Genomic DNA, 19,674 nt, shown 5'->3' with positions numbered 1-19,674 from the left:
ATAAATCCTACAATAATTCCATTTCAGAAATTGTAACAACAGTAATCCCACATTTAAGCAACCCATGGGATTCATCAAGGCCAAGCATTGGTTCACCAGTTATCCAAAAGGAGTTTCTGCTGGAAAAAATATTATTTTTTTCCATACTATAGACAAAATCTCCCAGTTCCTTCATGTATTGTGACACAGCTATCATGACACACTCTTGGGAAGTTGATAAAAACACATTGGTTCATGGAAAGAGGGAAAAAACAAAGCTGAATATTTATTTAACTCTTATGATTGCACTAAAATACTCCCTGGAGTCAGGTGATGAATAATCCCTCCCCTCGTGGGTATTCTCCAGAAATGAAGATTATTTATGTATTAAAATAAAAACATGTTTCAGCTCAAATCATCACCCCCAGCTGGGGCAGAGGACAAAAATGGTTTGGATATCTCAAAATTGAGAAGGACCCTCCCTAAAGGGAGCAGCAGGAATTGCTTCTGCAAGTGAAAACCTGCCCAAGAACAAGTTAATTTAACAGCATAAACCAATTTATTCCCCCACAGCTAGAAACAAACAATTCTTTGGACCAGAAACTTTGTGTACTTTACAATGTAAATCATCTCCTACAATTTGGGAATCTGTAATTGCTATCTAACAATTTCAGTAATATCAAATGCTGTGAGAAAGATAAAGGCAAAAAGAGAACTTCATACAGAAAGTCCTTGATCCACTTCACACAGAGATAAAAATGAACTTTTATTCCAAGGTTAGAATATCTTCCCTTTGATACAGTTTCTCAGTAATGGTATTTATCTGGTCTATCTTTAAAATGTCAAATGCCTACAAAAAAAAGTCCCCAATATGTTCCATCGACTGGACTTTTAACTAGGACTGTTTCTGTGTAACCTTTTCAGTGAGAAACCAATCTGAAGTCTCTGCTCTCATCAGTGTTTCTTCAGGTCTGAGTGCCAGGATCCTCAGCAGATTTGTCTCTTCATCCACTGCTCTGTTCAAATGTTTTCCTGGCCCAGAAATTCCCCATCAGTGGATGCAGGGAGCTGCAGAGATCCTGAGATCTCAGCTTTGAGATCAGCAATCCCAGACTGGTTTGGGACCTTCAAGCCCACCTTGTTCCCCACCAGGTGCTCCAACCCCAGTGTCCAGCCTGGCCTTGGGCACTGCCAGGGATGGAGCTGTCACAGCAAATCTGGGAATTCCATCCCAGCTCTCCCCACCTTCCCAGGGAACAATTCCTGCCCAAAATCCCACCCAGCCCTGCCCTGGGCAGTGGGAGCCATTCCCTGTGTGCTGTCCCTCCATCCCTTATCCCCAATCCCTCTCCAGCTCTCCTGGAGCCCTTCAGGGGCTCTGAGCTCTCCCTGGAGCTTCTCCTCTCCAGGTTGATCCATCTTGATCCTCATCCTTCTGCTGGAGGCTCTCACTTCCCAAATATTGCTCCCAAAAACCACCTTGTGCAAACATCCCCCACTGGATTCGGGGAAAAAGAGCTCAGATGGGTTTGTGACTTAAACTGAGTTAACCCAGCTGATTCTGAGCAGCCACAGCTGTGCCAGGGGCTCCCCACCCCCACAGCCAGGAATTCCTTCCCAATATCCCACCTCTCCTGCCCTATGGCCATGGGAAGCCATTCCCTGTGTCCTGGTAAATGTTCTCATCCCATTGTTGATGGTTTGGTTCCTTCCTGAGCCTGGGGGCTCTGACCTACTTTGCTGATTCAGCTCTGCATTTCCATCCCCTAATATTTATATTTTAGTAACCCCACACTCACCCAGGTACTTTAAATAATGCTCTAATAACAACTCAGCTAATTATTGAGCAAATAAAAGGTTCCTGATTCTCACCTGGGGTTTATGTATTCATAATATTGTTTGGTTTTTGGTTTTTTTTCCATTTTATGGTTCTCATAGAAAAGAAAATGGTTTGGATGAATTAACCTCATTTTATGAGGAAAACTCAGGGTTTTTGAGGGGCTGGAAAGAGAGGGAAGCAACCAGGACAAGAAAAAGCTGCTTATTTTTAGTGTAACTGGAAGCAGAACAAAATCCTGTACTAAAGGAGGAAGGGTTACAACTTCTACTCTCTCTCCAACTACAAATACAAATCCTATTTGATAGGAAATAGAATTCACAGCAGGTAAGATCCCTAAAAAATTCCCATCCATTGATGGAAAGGAAACAACCTGAGCCTAGCCTGAGATTCTCCACATGCCAGAACATTAAAAGGCATTTTTTTTGTCAACTAAACCACATGTGTCTCAAATAAAAATATTTTTTACCAAGTAAAAAGAGGGAAAAAAAATCAGTTAGTTCCAGAAATAACTTCCCTGATCTCGGATAATGTTTCATCTCAGGGTGACAGCAGAATCACAGATTTTGATTTTACAGAATCACAGCAGAGTTTGGGCTGGAAGGGATCTTAAAGCAAGAAATTCCTCTTTGAACAGACATTTCTTCATAAATCTAAACTCTCTATTCTGCAGAGAGGTAAGAGACTGGTTTTATTGCACTCCACCTCATCTTTTGCAGACTTTTGAGGCCAAATATGACCATTATAATAATCTAAACCTGCCACCTACATAACACAGACCATAAAGTTTCCTCCAGCACTTCCAGCCCTGAGATTCCAACTCCAGCTTGAGCAAGAGCAGAGGCTGAAGAAAGATTTAAGGGTCTCCAGTGGTGAAAAAAGAAACCACCACTTAAGTTTTCCCTTTTTCTTGCTCTTTTTTTTTAAGAAAAAGCTTTTCATTTCTGCCTGGCTGAATTTAGTCTCAATTCTAAATCACTGCTTTGTGATTAAACTGAATCCTCTGAAATAGGAGGTGCAGTTTTCACTTCCAGCACTGGGTTTAAAAGCCAAGACTTCTGGATTTCAGTTCTGCTGGGTGAGTCAAATGAGAGTGGCACAAAGAATTGTTGGGTTAAAGAAATGGAAAAGAAAAAATAAAGAAAATTCAGTTTACTCCTTGTAGTTTCCTTTATTCACAGCATTAATAATACTGTGCCATTAAACCTCCACACCTTAATGAATATTATTTAAAATCACTTCTGAGCTTTAGAGATGCCAGAACAGGTAAAAAAGAGGCTTTAGCACCTGAAAACTGGAACAGGGCAGAGTTTAAACCTTTCCCAGCACAGGCAGAAAGAAGAATAACACAAACTGGGAAACCCAAACATTAAAATCACACAAAAGAAAGACTCTGAGTTTCTTTTCCCTCCTCCCTCTGCTATAACCACTGCATTATCTGCATTTAGTTTGGCTGTGTTGTGCTCTCAGTGCCCATCAGGTAAATGCTCCAAAATCCCAAAGGAGGTGAACCCTTTCCATGCAATGATCCTGTTTTCTTATTTCCAGCAATTTGCAGCTGGACTTTGCCTTCCCCCTCCTAAAAACAGCAGCTCTGAGTTTAGAGATGCCAGAGGTGCAAAAAGAACCTGAAAACTGGAACAGGGCAAAGAGCTCAAACCTTGGCCAGCACAGGCAGAAAGAGCAACACAAATTCAAGACAAAGTGGGAACTCCAAACAAAAATTGCACATTCAGGTTATTCCAGACTTATCTCCTCAGCTATAAACTCCCTTCTATTATGCTTTAATTAACTTGGGTTGTTGCCTTAGCCAGGCTACCCAATGACTCTGAGAAGACAAATTTCAATTATTACTGCTTATTTAACAACTGAGGGCATCTTTAATGTTGAAGTGATTTGCATAAAAGGGAAAAGGAAAGTGAGCAGATCTCTAAGTAAAAGCTACTTCAAGAAACAAAATTAGAACATCTGGAAGATTTAACACTGAAAGTTCCTCAGAAAGCCTTTTTTTATATTATTTTTATTTCATTTCTTACCAGATTTTTGTAATGTCTCATCACTACTAACTTTTACTGCCTTCTTTTAATTGCCTTCAATCCACTGCCTCATGTTTGAAAACACTGAACAGCTCCAGCTGTACCCCTGTGTGCACCACAGTGCCTAAATAATTACTTTATATTAAATCTGTAACACCAAACACATTTTGTTCACATCTCACAAGTGCATTTAACCACCAATAACAGGGAAAGAAACCAAACACAAGCTGAGCCATCTTATGAAGAAATCCAACAAATTCAACTCACCACAACATCTGACCTCATCTTGCCAAAAGTCTTGATTAAATGTGCATAGTGATAATCCTCCATTTGCCTCAGGATGGCTGTCATGCAGGCCACAAAACTCCCCTGGCAAAAAACAAAGCAAAGGAATCCATTATTTAGGATAATGCAACATAATACTGGCTATCAACATATAATATTGCTAGAGAGAACCACAGAATGCAGTGGAGATAATTCTATCATGAAAATTCATTAATGGATATGCAAAATTCTGTCAAGGAAACAAAAAGAAAAAAAAAAAAATCCCATCTCCAAAAGTTTCCAGTTTCCAATTTTGTGAGTTTATCACTGAAGCTTTTGCAACGTGTTCTTCATCTAAAAATTGCTCAGACATTAAAGTCCCTGCAAGGTAATAAACAGCACTCCTAAAAATATCACACAATATCAGCATTTGCATTTGGAAAGTCAATATTCTGCTCCAGGAAGAAATCTTCAAAATTATCATATTGAGCATTCCAGCTAAACCAAACCCAAGTTCTCATTTCTTTGTGTGGTATTTTCAGATACAGTGATGCTTAAAAAAACCCCACCAAAATCCAGTGAATTCCATAAAACCAGAAGAGCAGCACCATCCAGATCTCCCTCAAAGCACAGAAAGAGTAAAAATTGACCAAAAGAAAGTTTTAGTTTTGACTTCTGGAAAAACTTTATTGAACAATCCAACCCATTCCCAAGGCTCCTAGATGTAAAATCCCATAAATGGGAGTTTCTTGTCCATCCTCCCTCTCTGCCTGTCTGCTAAAGGCCTGTTAATGATGTCCACATCTTTTCTGGTCTTTAATGAGGAGGAGAAACATTAAAAATTGGTAAAAAACCCCAGCAGAATTATTTAGAAAAGAAGTGGTTTGATAAAATTGCAAATCCCCTTTTCTGTGCTGTTTTCCAGCCACAACCCAGGACAACACTCAGGAATTTTATTTCCACAAAGGCACAAAGCCTTTATTGTTACCTTTAAGATCAGCATTAATTTCAATTTAAAATCTTTATTTCCACATCAGTCCATGTAATTGAGATTGAACTCAAAATGACACTGGGTTACAGGTTAATCCCCAAATTCCAGCTGATCAGCACTCCTGGAATTTACTTTTCTCCTGCAATAGAGAGGAGATCTAAACTCCTACAGGACTGGTTTTTTTCCATGTGGGAATTTTGGATTTTCCAGAGGATGCTGAGGTACCTGATGGGAGCTCTGTGGCACCTGCAAACTCCATGAATATGGAAGGAAAGGCCACCTGAGCTGCTGCTCTGGGACATCAAAAGAACTTTCTAACAACCCCTGACAAGAACAGAAGCTATGAAATGGAAATAAGATGGGACCATCTCAAAAATCCAAACATTAATTGTCAAAACAGCACCTAACCAGCTCCTGCCACAGCAAACACTGCAAAGAAACATTCCAGAGCCCACATTCACAGTACATAGCCCACACTGATATTCCATAGCCCACATCAACATTCCATAGCCCACATCAACATTCCATAGCCCACATTAACATTCCATAGCCTACATTAATATTCCATAGCCCACATTAACATTCCATAGCCCACACTAATATTCCATAGCCCACATCAACATTCCATAGCCCACATCAACATTCCATAGCCCACATTAACATTCCATAGCCCACATTAATATTCCATAGCCCACACTAATATTCCACAGCCCATATGAATATTCCATAGCCCACATCAACATTCCATAGCCCACATCAACATTCCATAGCCCATATTAATATTCCATAGCCCAAATTAATATTTCACAGCCCATATCAACATTCCAAGCCCACATTCCCTCCCATCTCCTCTCTATCACTCCAGTGAGGTGCCAGAATCAAGCAGAATTACACATTTTGAACTTGGCTGCCTCAGGTTGGTTTGCAGATGGAGCTCTGTGATGGCTCAGGGCTGCTCAGCAGAGCTGGGACAAACCTTGTTTTGCCCCTGGTAACTTTTCCCAGACACTTCAATACCCTCCAAGCCCACTGCTTGCTTGGCAGAGACATCAATCTAGTTTTAGTTTTATTCACATCAACCCCACTCTGGCAAATCCACCCTCTGCAGGTGAGCAACAGCTCTGCTTCCTTCCAACAAACTCAGTTCTCAAACTGGCTCATCATTCAGGTCCTATTTTTGTTTATTCACCTGTTTGGGGAGTAATTTAAGTTAATTCACATGGCTGCAAGAGTTAAAAGATGGATTTCATACCTAAAGAATTCTCAAGGCAAACTTATGAAAAAAAAACCCAGAATCCCAGAAGGGTTTAGGTTGGAACAGACTACAGAGCTCACCCTGCCATGGTGGGGACACTTCACTGTCCCAGTGCTCCAACCCCAGGCACTGCCAGGGATCCAGGGACAGCCACAGCAAATCTGGGAATTCCAGCCCAGCCTCTCCCAAGCTCCCAGGGAACAATTCCTCCCCAGAAATCTCATCCACCCCTGTCCTGTCAGCTCAAAGCCATTCCCTGTGTCCTGTCCCTCCATCCCTTGTCCCCAGTCCCTCTCCAGCTCTCCTGGAGACCCTTTAGCCCCTGGAAGGAGCTCTGAGCTCTCCCTGGAGCTTCTCCCCTCCAGGTGAGCACCCCCATGGGTGTGGATCAACTGTTAAACTCCCAAACACATTTCAATATTAATTTCACAGTGTAGGAGCAGTCAGAGGTGTGGATAAATTTGATTGTCATCTTCTCTCCATCTCCTGGTGACCCCCTCCTCCATCCCTCCAACCTCCTGACAATCCCTGGGAGCAGCTGATGCTGCACTGGGAGAGCTGCTCTGACTGTCCCCAGCCAGCAGCAATGATGTGGCACTGAAGGGAGAGATAATTACACAAGAATATCTTCTTAATTAGCACGGTGGGAATCAGAAAGGAACAACAAAGTTGAATGTCTGCTGGTGAAACTCTCACAGTCCACGTGCAAGTGTGGAAATACCATCAGGAGAGCTGGTTAAAAACCTGGAATGGCTGCTGGAGTTAAAAACAAATCCAGGAAAATAAACAATATGCAAACAGAAACTGAACATGAACAGGAGGGGATTCTGTGGTGCTGTAATTTAGTTAAAATGACAGAAACTTGTTAGATTTTGTCATTTCAGCTCAGAGTGGTGCTGAGCAGACTGGGTGAGGGTCTTTAATCAGTTATCAACAGCTCTTCCTGTTTCCCTGCACTAAATAATGATTCATGCTCATCTTGGTGTTTATCTTGGTAATAAAACCCTTCCTTTGATATAAAATAGTTCCTTGAAGCCACACACACATCCCTGCTCCAGCATTTATCTGCAGATCCCCACCTGCAAACCACTGTTCAGGGTCCTGCTGGGAAGGAAAATCTGTTTCTTTTTAGGAGAAAAGTACAACTACCAGTCATTATTTTCTTTCTTTTTCAACTTGCAGCCAGCACATTCTTAATTACAATGCTAATAAAGGTTTTAATGATTTAGAGGCAATATTTGTACTCTAGGTGTTTTTAATATGCTCTACTAACTAGTTAGCAATAGCTAACAACATGATTAGATTTTAATCTTAAGTTGATTTTTAATTTTTAGCTGTATTTGGAGATCACTATCATCATCTACAGTCCAGCACTGGAAGCAATACATATTAAAAAAAAGGTACCAAATTCTCTAAAAAAAAATCAATTTCAATTTGAACCATAGGAATAATTGCAAAGCTGTGTTTATCCAGCCAGTCCTGCAAGGGGCTTCCATTGTCCTGGGCATTTATCAGTTATTTATTCACTGAAATCATTTACCCTGCAAGTCTTTCCCCACTGCAAAGCTCACAAATGAGCTGGTCACACAGACAGGAAGATAATTAAAGAACATCCACTAGAGAAGCACTTTGTGGACATTAAGAAAAGTTTCTTGACTGGGAAGTTTGTGCATCCCTGGAGGGATTGAAAAGCTGTAAGGATGTGGCACTTGGGGACATGGGGCACTGGTGGCCTCAGCAGTGCTGCTTGGATTCCTGGATCTTACAGAGCTTTTCCAACTTTGATGATTCCACAATTCTCTTCTACAACTTAAGAATTCCCAAAGCAAAATGATGGGATCCAGGATATCTGTCCAAAGGGAAGCCAGATCCAGCTCCCAAGCAGGATGAGTGAAAATTCAGCTCCATTAAAAGAAAAAACCTAAACCAAACACCAAAGCATCTCTTTTTTTTTTTTTTTTTTTTTTTTTTTGGAAAGGATGCCTGATTATTTCGAAACATATTTTTAATTAAAAAAAAAATTATATCCAATTCCAAACTGTGAAATTACATCTGATTTCTGTAAAACTCAGTTCTGAAGGAAAACTTGAAGAGACACAGGAATGTTCAAAAATTACTTATTTTCCTAAATCACCTTTAAAATAAAACACTCAGTGTTTAAATGGCCCTTGAACAGATACAGGAAGGGAAATTTTAGTTACAAATAATTCCCACAAGTAACATTAACACTGAGAAATTCCAGAATGAGGAGAGAATTCTCTACAGGAGAGACCAGACATGCCAACACTTTTTCTCCTCAGGGATAAAAGATCCTGTTTTAAAAAGAATTGATCAATTTTTTTCCCAGTAAAATATTTAAATTGAAATATTAAGCTCTTTATGTATAGTGAGAAAATCTAGAGAAATCAAACCTCCACTCAGCTAAGTGATGTCTCATTAAAATGTCCCTGGTACCAGGAACAGATTAAGTTTCATTTATTTCTTCCATTAAATTTTCCTTATGAGGCCTTTAAAGACTACACAGCAAAAGAAATAAATGGATGAATATATAATAAAAAAACCCAAACAAAATCACTTGAATTAATTCACTACATTTTGGCTTTCAGAACATTTTCATAAAATTTACTTTGTTGGAAAGGATTTAAGTCCCTCACAAGTCCCAGAGAGTTTGTAAAGATTTTAAAAAATGAACTTTTCTCTCTGCTTACAACTTGTATTGTCCCTATAAACAAATAAAGAACTAAAAATCAATTGTTATCAATTCTAGAAGCTACTCATTAAATTGTCTGCACTTATGGAATCACAAGATAAAAATCCAACTTTAAAATCTCCCAAATTTCATCTTTTTGCCATGTGAAACTGTAATATCTGATTTGTCTGCAGACAAGTTTGCTGACTTCAATAATATATTTTATGTAATTTATAGTATAAATGTATTACAAAACCCAGCATGAATAAGGCAGAAGATCTTCCATCATTTCTTTTTTCCAAGAATATTTTATGGTATAAATAGATAAAGATATAGATGAAAGTTTCAGCTGTCAGGGCATCCTGAAGGGAGTTTGATTCCTGAAGCTTTTCCCATCAGCATCACACCAGCAAGGGCAGGAAAAAGCCCCAAAACAAAGCAGAACCCCCCCCCTCCAAGGCAGATAAATTTCCCTCTATGTGTAGAAATTCATACATGTATTTCTCACAGCATTAAAACAAACATTTCTTTTCTCATCATAGAAAATCCCACTGTAAATTCAGCAGCACCGTCAGAGACAAAATTATTTTGTGGCTACAGCAGGATAACAACAAGTGCAAAACGTTGCCATTTATCACATTTTTACTGAATACCCAGAATATTCCATTTCCTTAGGCCAAACTCTGCTTCTTCAACATGAGAATAAAACATGTGAGTCTTTTTTCCTTGCAGAAACACAAGTTCACACCTGCAATAATGGCAGTGATAAATATTTGGGCATTTCCCTGCTGCCACAAACTTTATTTTCAAGCATCATTTTGCCAATCCAGATGCAGTAAGGTATTTCCAGTGACCAAGTTTGCTACCAGAGCTCCTGGGAAAGATGTGCCACCTCCTTTACCTGATGTGACTTAAGGAGTTCAGAGCCTCCCTGAGCAGCAAAATCCATTTTAGGTCAAGCCAGGAGAAGTCCATGCAAAATGCAGAGCTCTGACAGGGGGTTTAGAGGTGAACAGCAGCTGGTTTAGTCCTCAAACTTTCCTCTACCTCAAAAAGTATTTTACAGATCCTGATTTATCTCAGATAATTCTCTCTTGGTCAATAGAAAACTTGTATTAAAAGGAAATTTTTTCCAGCCCTGAATCCCTTCAGGGGTGAATGCAGGGAAACCTCTTTGGGAAGAAAAGCAAAAGGGATTTTTCACAGAGATCACAACCAGAATGCAGCCCTGGGTGTGGCCTTCTGCATCTGAAGGAGCTGGAAAGAAAAGAGAGTATTGACACAGGGAATGGCATCCCACTTCCAGAGGTTATGGGATTTTGGGAGAAATCCTTCCCTGGGAGGGGCTGGGATGGAATTCCCAGATTTGCTGTGGCTGCCCCTGGAGGTGCCCCAGGCCAGGTTGGACACTGGGGCTGGAGCACTGGGGCAGTGGGAGGGTCCCAGTGGGGTGGGATGGGCTCCAAGGTTTTCCATTCCATGATTCTCTGATTCCAAGATCTCAGCAGCTCAACTGAAATTCACTTTGCCAAAGGTTTATCTGTTAGGAAGTTGATGTGATAACACAGTGGGAATAGACACAAAGAGTTCCCTGATTCAAAAGTGCTTTGCACCAACTTCTGTAAAAAGCAGTGAAAAAAATTAATGAGATGTTTTAGCAACACCATTTATCATGTTTCTAAGGCTCTTTTACAAAAAAGTCCATTTTAACCAAAAATTGCTTCTCTTTTAAAAGCTCCACACAGTGTCAGTATTGAACTGTGCCCTTCAATGGAACCCACAGTGCTTAGGAGTTCTCAAGGTCAGTACATTTATTTCTGGTTTTCTAAATGCAATTCCTTTCCTCATGTTTTTTTTTTTTTTTTTTCCTCCCTCTGCTACACTAAACATTATTTCACTGAAAATCTACAGAACTGTCCTCAATAAATCTGTTTCAGGTATCTTGGTTTACACATCTATTAATGTTGATAATAAAATTATAAATGCAGTCATAAAATACAGAAAACAACTGTGTTTATGGGAATGGCCAATATACAAACAGTAAAAAACAAAAAGGAAAAGCCATTAAAAAAAAAAGTTTTTAAAATAATTTTGCAAAAATGCAGCACTGAATATGGGAATATAACCCTGGTACCAGGCCCTCACCACCCTCACAGGGAAGAATTTATTCCTAATATCCAATCTAAATCTCCCCTCCTTCATTTCAAAGCCATTCCCTGATTTCCTGCCCTTGTAGATACTTCCCTCAAAAAGTCACTGAGGAGGAACAATAAAACCAAATCTATTACAATGAGAAACCCTCTTTTATTTATCAAACAAAATTAATGTTGGAAGTCACATAAAATAAAAAAAAGCCAAAACCAACTTTGATGCAGAGCAGGAAAGTATAACTTTAAAAAGAAATGATATGTGGACACTGCAATCCCAGGAACTGGGACAGCCCCCAGGTCTTTGGGACATCATCTCTGCAGCACTGAGGCAAAACTATGACAAATTATGGGAAAGAGAGGAAGAGAAATGATCTTTTAACTGATAATCTTCACACCAGACAGGTGATGCTGCCAGATGAAGACACTCCTAAAAGCAACAGCCATTTTGAAGACAAATTATCCCACTTTTGGTGCTTCTCATCTGCCTGTTTTAATGTAAATTATTTAGCAACTGCTTTATTGAGGGGCTCAGCGAGCTTGAGAGATAAGAAATGTGTGCAATCCAAATTTAATTGATGAAACCACACAGCTCAGAGATCCCTGGATTAAAAAGCTCCTTGCAGGGGGAGGTCTCTTTGGGGAGGCTTTTTGCATTTTGTAATTAATTCCTACCTTTGGTTCACTCAGCACATCAACCATCACACCACACCCCAGGGGCTGCTCCCTTCCTGAGGTTTTGGGACAGAACACAGGATAGGGGAAGGTTTATGGGATGCAGGCTCTGATGTGCTGCTGCTCTCAGAGCTGTAGGTGACCCAGTCCTTGCAGACAGGAATTACTGCCAGGTTCTCTTCAGTGGGGAAAATAAAGGCAGGGCTCTCTCCACATTTGCATGATATCACAATGAAATCCTCAGCACAGGCAATGCTCTCATTCCCTCCTCCCACAAGAGCAAGAAAAGTGAAGAAATACACAAAGACTGATAACAGGCTGCTCCTTTGTTCTGACTTCTCTGACTTAAATTCAGTTTTCTGTGATAGTTTATGTTACAGCAGCAAATTAATGGTATTTACACAAATGCATGTATCAATATGGTAAATAAGAGAAATACAATTTCCAGACAGGTCACATTTCAAGTGAGAATTTCTGTTCCAACATTGACAGATAAGAGGAGCTGAAAAGATTAACACCCAGTAGCAGCAAACAGGGGATTTCACAGGAGTGAAATTGCTCTTCTCTGCCCACAGGAATGTCCTCACCTTACCTGGCTCTTCCTTGGAATTTGGCTCCCAAATCTCCTTCCACCCCCGCCATGGCAGGGACACTTCACTGTCCCAGTGTGCAGCCTGGCCTTGGGCACTGCCAGGGATCCAGGGGAGCCACAGCAAATCTGGGAATTCCATCCCAGCCCCTCCTCACCCTCCCAGGGAACAATTCCTGTCCAAAATCCCATCCAGCCCTGCCCTGTGGCAGTGGGAGCCATTCCCTGTGTCCTGTCCCTCCATCCCTTGTCCCCAGTCCCTCTCCAGCTCTCTGGACCCCTTTAGCCTCTGGAAGGGGCTCTGAGCTCTCCCTGGATCCTTCTCATCTCCAGGAGAACAATCCCAATTCTCCCAGCCTGGCTCCAGAGCAGAGCAGAGGAGTTTTATCCTTGTCCCACATGCACGAGTTGTCTCTTACACAATTTTACTTTACCTGTAACTTCTACAGTTGTTCAATTTTATAAAATGTGTTCAAGGTTTGCAGAGGAAAATTTCCACAGCATTTCCCTTTTGCAGCAGAGATCCATAAACCCAGGTTTCTGTATTTTCTGCAGTTGTTTGGAGAAGGAGCCATATCTGCATTTTTTGCTCTCTCAAGGAACACAGACCTGTTTAATACTTTGCATTTAATTAAAGAGAGCAGGGAAGGCCTCATCTGCAGAACCTGAACATGAGAATATGTGGGCTGAGTCCAAGAACGACCCAATTCTTCCCTAACATTATTAAATTTGAATTTTGTTTCTTATTAAACTCACAGCAACTCAGAAGACTTTGGGGGATTCTCTCAGACAACCCAGTGCTAAACAATGTCTCCAGAAGAGCTTCAAAGGTGCCTCATGAAAAGAATATGAACTCAATCTCTAAGCTGCAGTCTAAGCAAAAGGAGATGAACTTTTTTATTGTGAAAAGTGAAGTAATTAAACTCCTCTTTTATTACGATTTGGGACGATGACCAAAACGTTCAGCAGAATGAGCTCCAACAGGATGCTGCTGATAAAAGGCTCTTTGTCCTGTTCTACCTGAACTCAGCAGAAATCCAACAGGACAAAAGGAGACCAGGCACGAGGTAAAGGACAAACTGCCTGAGTGTGGATTGAGGAACTTCCTGTCACACACAGATCTTTATTTTCCTATTGATTTTGAATCAGTAACATATTTGGCAGCTAAGAAACAAGCTGAACACGTTAAAAACATCTCATTCCCTTCTCCATTCCATGGAAAAGTCAAGCTCACAGAATCTCAGACTGGTTTGGGTTGGAAGGGACCTTAAAGTTCATCCCATTATCCCATTATCCCATTATCCCATTATCCCACCCCAGCCCTGCCATGGCAGGGACTCCTCCCACTGTCCCTTCTTGCCCCAAGCTCTGCCCAACCTGCCCTTGGGCACTGCCAGGATTCTCCTCCTGAAGGAAAGGATGGAATATCTGCTCAGGAAGCTCTGCTGCTTCCAGATGAAGCTAATTCACTTTTCTCTGTACTTGCAAGTCAACCAAAACCCACCTAAAATATTTTAGGAGAATAACTTTTTTTTTAATTTTCTCACTAAACCAAAAGGTGCAAAACATGTTTTGACAATTTTCCTCGTGATATCCAGCACACTCCAGCAACAACAAAACATTTTGAAGTGCTCATTTTCCACCACTGAAATAAACTCTGACTTATAATTGGGTTTTATTTTCCTCCCCAACTTTGTTTTGGCAGAAATCAGAAGGGAAAGGAATAAATCCCTCCCAAATAAGGAGTCATTTATCACATTCTAACAATAACACTCCCACATTAACAACAGGATTAGAAATGGATATTCAGCTCTGGAATTGCCTTCCCCTACCTACAGCCCCAGCATGTGGGCAACAAAAGCAACTTAAGTTGAGAGATGTTTTTTAATTACACATCCACACTTAAATGAGAACTAATCTCTCTTTGGAAAAAAGCAATTAAATCCAAAGCAAGATTAAAATCAATGGTTTAAACATTTCAAAGTAAAAATCAGCTCCTTGGGCTGCAGGGGTAGGACAGGGAATGTTCCTGGTTTGCTCCAAGAGCTCAGCCCAGCCTTGCTGCACCATTCCAAGAAAATGCATGGATATCCCATGATAATATCCCATGATACACATCTTTTTTTTTAATATTTTTCCTCCCATCTGGCAATAACAACAGGATCAAGCAGAATCTCTTTTCCTGATGTTCAGGTTCATGCTCAGACTCACCCAGGATTGCCCATCCCAGCCCTGGAGATGCAGAAATCTGTCCCAAGGTGAGGTAAAAGCAAAGCAGCTTTAAGATAGATTCAAAATATAAAATAAGTATTAAGAAATAATAAAAAGATCCCCTAAAATCAGCACACAGGGTACTGCAAAACCTCAAAGGAATGGTAGGGAGTGGAACTAAATTTTCAGCCCAAACCATTGTGATTCTATGATTAAAATAGAATTCAAATAGTTTTGTATTTCTATATGCTACAGCATTATTTAGAGATACTAACAATACAAAAAAAAAAAAAAAAGGGAAAAGAAAAATACCAAAACATCCCAATTATTCCCAAGGCCCATCTTTAGATCTCAAAACATGAGTGAAATGTTTTATTCCTACTTTAATGCAAGTTATCATTATTTGGGAAGTACTTTTCCTGGCATAATTTCCATGCATTTAAAACCATCTCAACTAATTTTTTTTTTGGGGGGGGGGGGGGGATAACACTTGAAACCACAGCAGAAAAATCAACCAACCCTGGCAGAGCCTACAACACTCATCCCACTCTTGACATTTGGCAAAAATGGGATTTGTAATGTCTCTTGATATGACTGAAAAATACTCATCCTCTGTTGAAGAGGTAAATTTAAGCATTATTTTGAAAAAAGCATTAAAAATACTTCAGAAAAGCTACTTAGAACAAGACAAAATGTTTTCCAGAGCCAAGGAAGGAGCTTTGATTAGGTTGTCCCTGTAAGTAACTGTGAGGTATAAGGCCAATTTCTGCATAAAGAGAGCACAAACATTACCCAAAGTCATTAACTGCTAGGCAGGAATTAATATGTTTACAATTCAAGCCAAGTGATAAATATGAATATATAAAAGGCAAATACTCATTGCATCCCTGTGAATTATTAAAACTCTTTCTTTCTTTAATAAATGGAAAAATTAACATGTACAAGCATGCTGCTTTTTCTAGTTACTGGGTTTCTTTCCTAAGCAGAAATCTTATCCTTGTAAGTTTTGATAACACCTGAAATTTTAAGAAAAAAGCGTTAAAAGAAAAAAAGGCCAAACAAACAAAAAAATATACTTTAAAATTCAAGTCTGCTAAACTAAAATTTTATGGAAAATCATAATTGTCTGTTAATGAGCTCCTGTGGAATATCAAGGCCAGGCTGAAGGAGGTTGGAGCTGCCTGGGACCAAGTTTGTCAGCTCATCACTCCACACAAAAAAAAGCAAAAAAAGCAGTAACAAAAAAAAATCAGCTCTTCTCAATCCATACTCTTATATAAAATCTTCCCAACAAACTAAAACACAAATTCAGACCACCACTTCTTAACCTATTAAAATTCTGGTTTCTTAACACATTAAGTTATGTATAAACTACACATACAACCCATCTTATTCTATCTAAAAAATATAATATTCTCAAAATAACTCTATTATGTCTAAGCACTGTCTATACCTGTAGGTCTAAAGCCTCCCCTAAAAACATTAATATGTTTTTCAACTTTCACTAAAACTCACACTTCTACTTTAGTATTTAAACTTTTCACTTACTAAAACCATTAAAACTCATACTAAAACTTACTCACTTATCCTAAAACTTAAACTTATACTTCTACCTTATGTGTAAGTAACTGAAGTAAATTGAGGAAGTGCCACATTATTATCAAATTATAACTTTATTTCTGGGTTTGCAGAGATTTCATCCTTTTCCTCCCCAACAGCTTTTCCATAACACTGATGGACATCCCTTGGATATAAAGCAGCTGCTAATTATGCTCCTCAACCACTGCTTAGTATTAATATTTAAAGTCCTGAACTTGTTTAAAAATTGAAGAAAATCAAAATGTGGTGCTGCTTTGAATGGTTTTTAATTCAGTGTCCCCAAGCCAGAAAGGACCAAGGACTAAGAAGGATTTCACGTGGTCTCTGCTGTCAAATGTAAAACTCATTTAATGTCATTATCAGGCTCCCCATATTTGTCAGAACACAACTTTTTGAAATATCTTAGGCTTTTAGGATTTCCAAAGTAAAACTTCTGCTCCTTTCTTAAGGTAAAACTCAGTCACAGACGTTTTAATACATAAAAGAATTAGGTTTTGGCACAGTCACAATCAGGAATTTAGCATATTCTTATTTGCACAAAGCAAATTTCTAGGTCATTTTATTTAGAAAAAAAAATAAGCAAGGGAGAAGAAGCTCTTAATTGTGAACATATGGCTAAATTTTAGATGCCCATGATGCTGCAAACTGCCTCTTTATATCCCTTTTTTATTCACTGCCATCATATTTCTGTGTCATGTATCAAAGTTATTAAGAGCAATTTTATTTTGGCACCTGCCTGGGGATTTTAGAAACTCCACTAAAGAGTTCATTTCTGAACATTATGGCCAAAATACTTAATTTTGGTTTAGGCACAGAGCACCAATAGAAATGGTGAGGTTAATTCTATTTGCACTATTTCTCTTCATTATTTCTCTCTAACATAATTTTGTAGGATTTTCATTTTTCACTTGTTTAACACATTGAATTTCAGCTTGGTTTTTTCCTGTTTAGCATTATGCATTGGGACCAGGCTTCTCTCTGGGCTTCTAACTTGAAGGCAACATGCAAAAGCACATAAAAGTCTGTATTTTTATGCTATGTTCAAATTTTAAATAGTTCAATATTTCAAATGAGAAAACCTTCCTGAGGCTTTGGGAGTTTACATTACTTTATAGCAATGAATGTTCTCCAGTTTGACAGAAAAGTTGCATTAAATCCTCCATCTAATGTAATCAATGTTGTATAAATAATATATTATTCCACCAAAGAGCAAATAGGAATCAGATGCAAGTATCCCCATTATTTGCTGGATTTGCCTTTTTTCTGCCCATAATTGAAGGCTGGAGATGGAATTCATGCTCATCCCACATTTCATTATGTGCTTAAATCTGAAACCATTTGTCTAAAGGCAATCAAAAGTACAACCACATTTGTTATTTTTTATTTTTAAGCAGGGCAGGATTTTTTCCCTTTGCCATAGAGCAGTCAGAGAGAAAACCCTGGAATCTGGGAAGGTCATAAAATAAGAGAGACAAAGCAAAATATTAACAAAGTTGGCAGAATATTCTTTTAAAAGCATTCCCCCACACTTCCAGTTCTTCAAGACATCTTAACAAGGATGTAATTTCCCATTTGCTCTCAGTGAGCAAATCAAACAGGGTGATTTATTATTCAGATGGGCACAAAGGATTTCTGAAATGCAGAAAAAAAGGGCTTTAAAAGCACAAGTCATCAGTAATGACGACAGCCTGAACTGCCTTTCAAATATGAACAAAATGCAGCCATTTAGGGGCTCATACATCACGTTCTCCCAAACCCTCATTTATTTCCCAACTGTACAGGCTGCATGAAAATGGAACCAGAATTTGGCATCTACTAAGAACATCTTTATCAGAGAAGTGATTCCACACCATGAGAGAGCAGCTCAGAATGCCCATCCTTGGAAGAACAACCAATCACCAGTTTAATTCCCTTCCCAAAAACAGCTGTATGCTGAAAAGGAACTTTTCTGAACTATAAACAAAGTGAAAATATAAAAAAACTTCCACTCCTATCCCAAGAAAATTCAGATTTTCTTGATAAACACCTCCAGCAATTTGGGCTCCTGATGAGACAGCATTCAACTGGAACCCAAAATCTCAGCTTTAGCTGGTGAGACCTGCTGTTATATTTTTCTTCCAATGAGCTGTACAAGGGGAAATTGAGAGAGAGAACTAAATCCTGCTCATTCTTATCCCAACGAAGCACAGAAATAACCAGAGCTAATGAGGTTACTCAGCATTTTCCTTCTCTGAGCAGAAAACCCACAATGAGCAGTTCCCTCAATCAGCTGTTTAATATTTCAGCTGCACACAGGTATTATGGGTATTAGACACATATTCTTAAATCCACTTTATCTTCAAAATGTTCCTTTAAGTAAAGAGATGTGGAATTAGCACTTTACACATAAAGAACAGACATCAGCATAGACTCAAATGAATTCTCCAAGCTCATGGAAAAGACTTATTGTAGAGCAAGACACTCCAGCAAATCTCCCAAATTTCTCCCAAACACGACTCCAACAGACCTTATTTTTCTGCATCACAGCCAAGCAGAAAATATCCTCCCCCAAAGCAAGGAGCACCTCCAAGGATCCGACTGCATGAAGACCTGTTTGAAATTCCAGCCAAGTTTGCCTTCACCTCAAACCTCCTGTTAGCTGGAGCAGAGGAGCATATTTAACATCCTTCCATTTCTCTCCCAATGGCAGTTGGAGGAAATAAATAAATTACCAATTTAGCCCAGAAAGTCAGGCAGTTATCATCTAAAGGCATGGGAATAACCACCTAATTAATGGGAATGAAGGTGCAGCAATGTGAGAATATTTGGTTTCAGCAAAGGCAGAATGACAATATTGGTCCCAACTGTCTAGAGAGAGAAAAAGCAAAACTTTGTCCACAGCTCTGCTTCAAAGCAAATGAACTTCACCCTTCTTTCATTTCCAACAGGTGGGAAGTTCTGCCATAAATCAGCCTGGTCCTAAAGAATTAATACCCCTGGGAACCCAGCTCAGGCATGCTTGGCACTTAAATTATGCCTCCTAATATAATTTATTTAATGTAGATCTGAAAATCCCATTGGTGCTGGTTTATCATCTTCCTTGCCCCCACACTGGTGGTCAGCAAAACACCTGGCAGGTAACTCAAGCTTTGGCTTCCACCTGCTTTTCCCTGAGCTGCATCTGAGCTTTCCTCCACAACAGCTTCTCAGACTGTTCCAGAAAATTACATTTTAGTGTTCCACTGTCAGACCTGCACGTTCTAGAGGAGGATAATCCTACAAAGCAACTGCTCAGCACAAAAATCCCCCCAGGCACAGCATTCACTGCAGTCCTTAAGCCAAAACCTGAGTGTGGGGAGGATGTGCCAGGGTGACCCTCCCATCCAGATGTGTCCTGAGAAAGTGAATGTAAGAAAAAACATC

At 39.6% G+C, this 19,674-nt stretch overlaps 1 protein-coding gene across 2 annotated transcripts in view; it reads right to left on the bottom strand.

The window, feature by feature from the left end:
- Positions 1 to 19,674, bottom strand: part of DOCK1 (dedicator of cytokinesis 1) — a 245,380-nt gene that overhangs the window by 111,135 nt on the left and 114,571 nt on the right. For both annotated transcript variants that reach the window (XM_079312227.1, XM_079312226.1), the window contains exon 28: positions 4,120 to 4,221. In XM_079312227.1, the coding sequence (XP_079168353.1) occupies positions 4,120 to 4,221 (102 nt within the window). The remainder of the gene's footprint in view (positions 1 to 4,119; positions 4,222 to 19,674) is intronic.

The sequence above is a fragment of the Erithacus rubecula genome, assembly GCF_903797595.1.
Source record: "Erithacus rubecula genome assembly, chromosome: 9".
NCBI lineage: Eukaryota > Metazoa > Chordata > Aves > Passeriformes > Muscicapidae > Erithacus > Erithacus rubecula.
The sequence above is the reverse complement of the archived record's forward strand: the minus strand, read 5'-3'. Positions and strand labels throughout refer to the sequence as shown.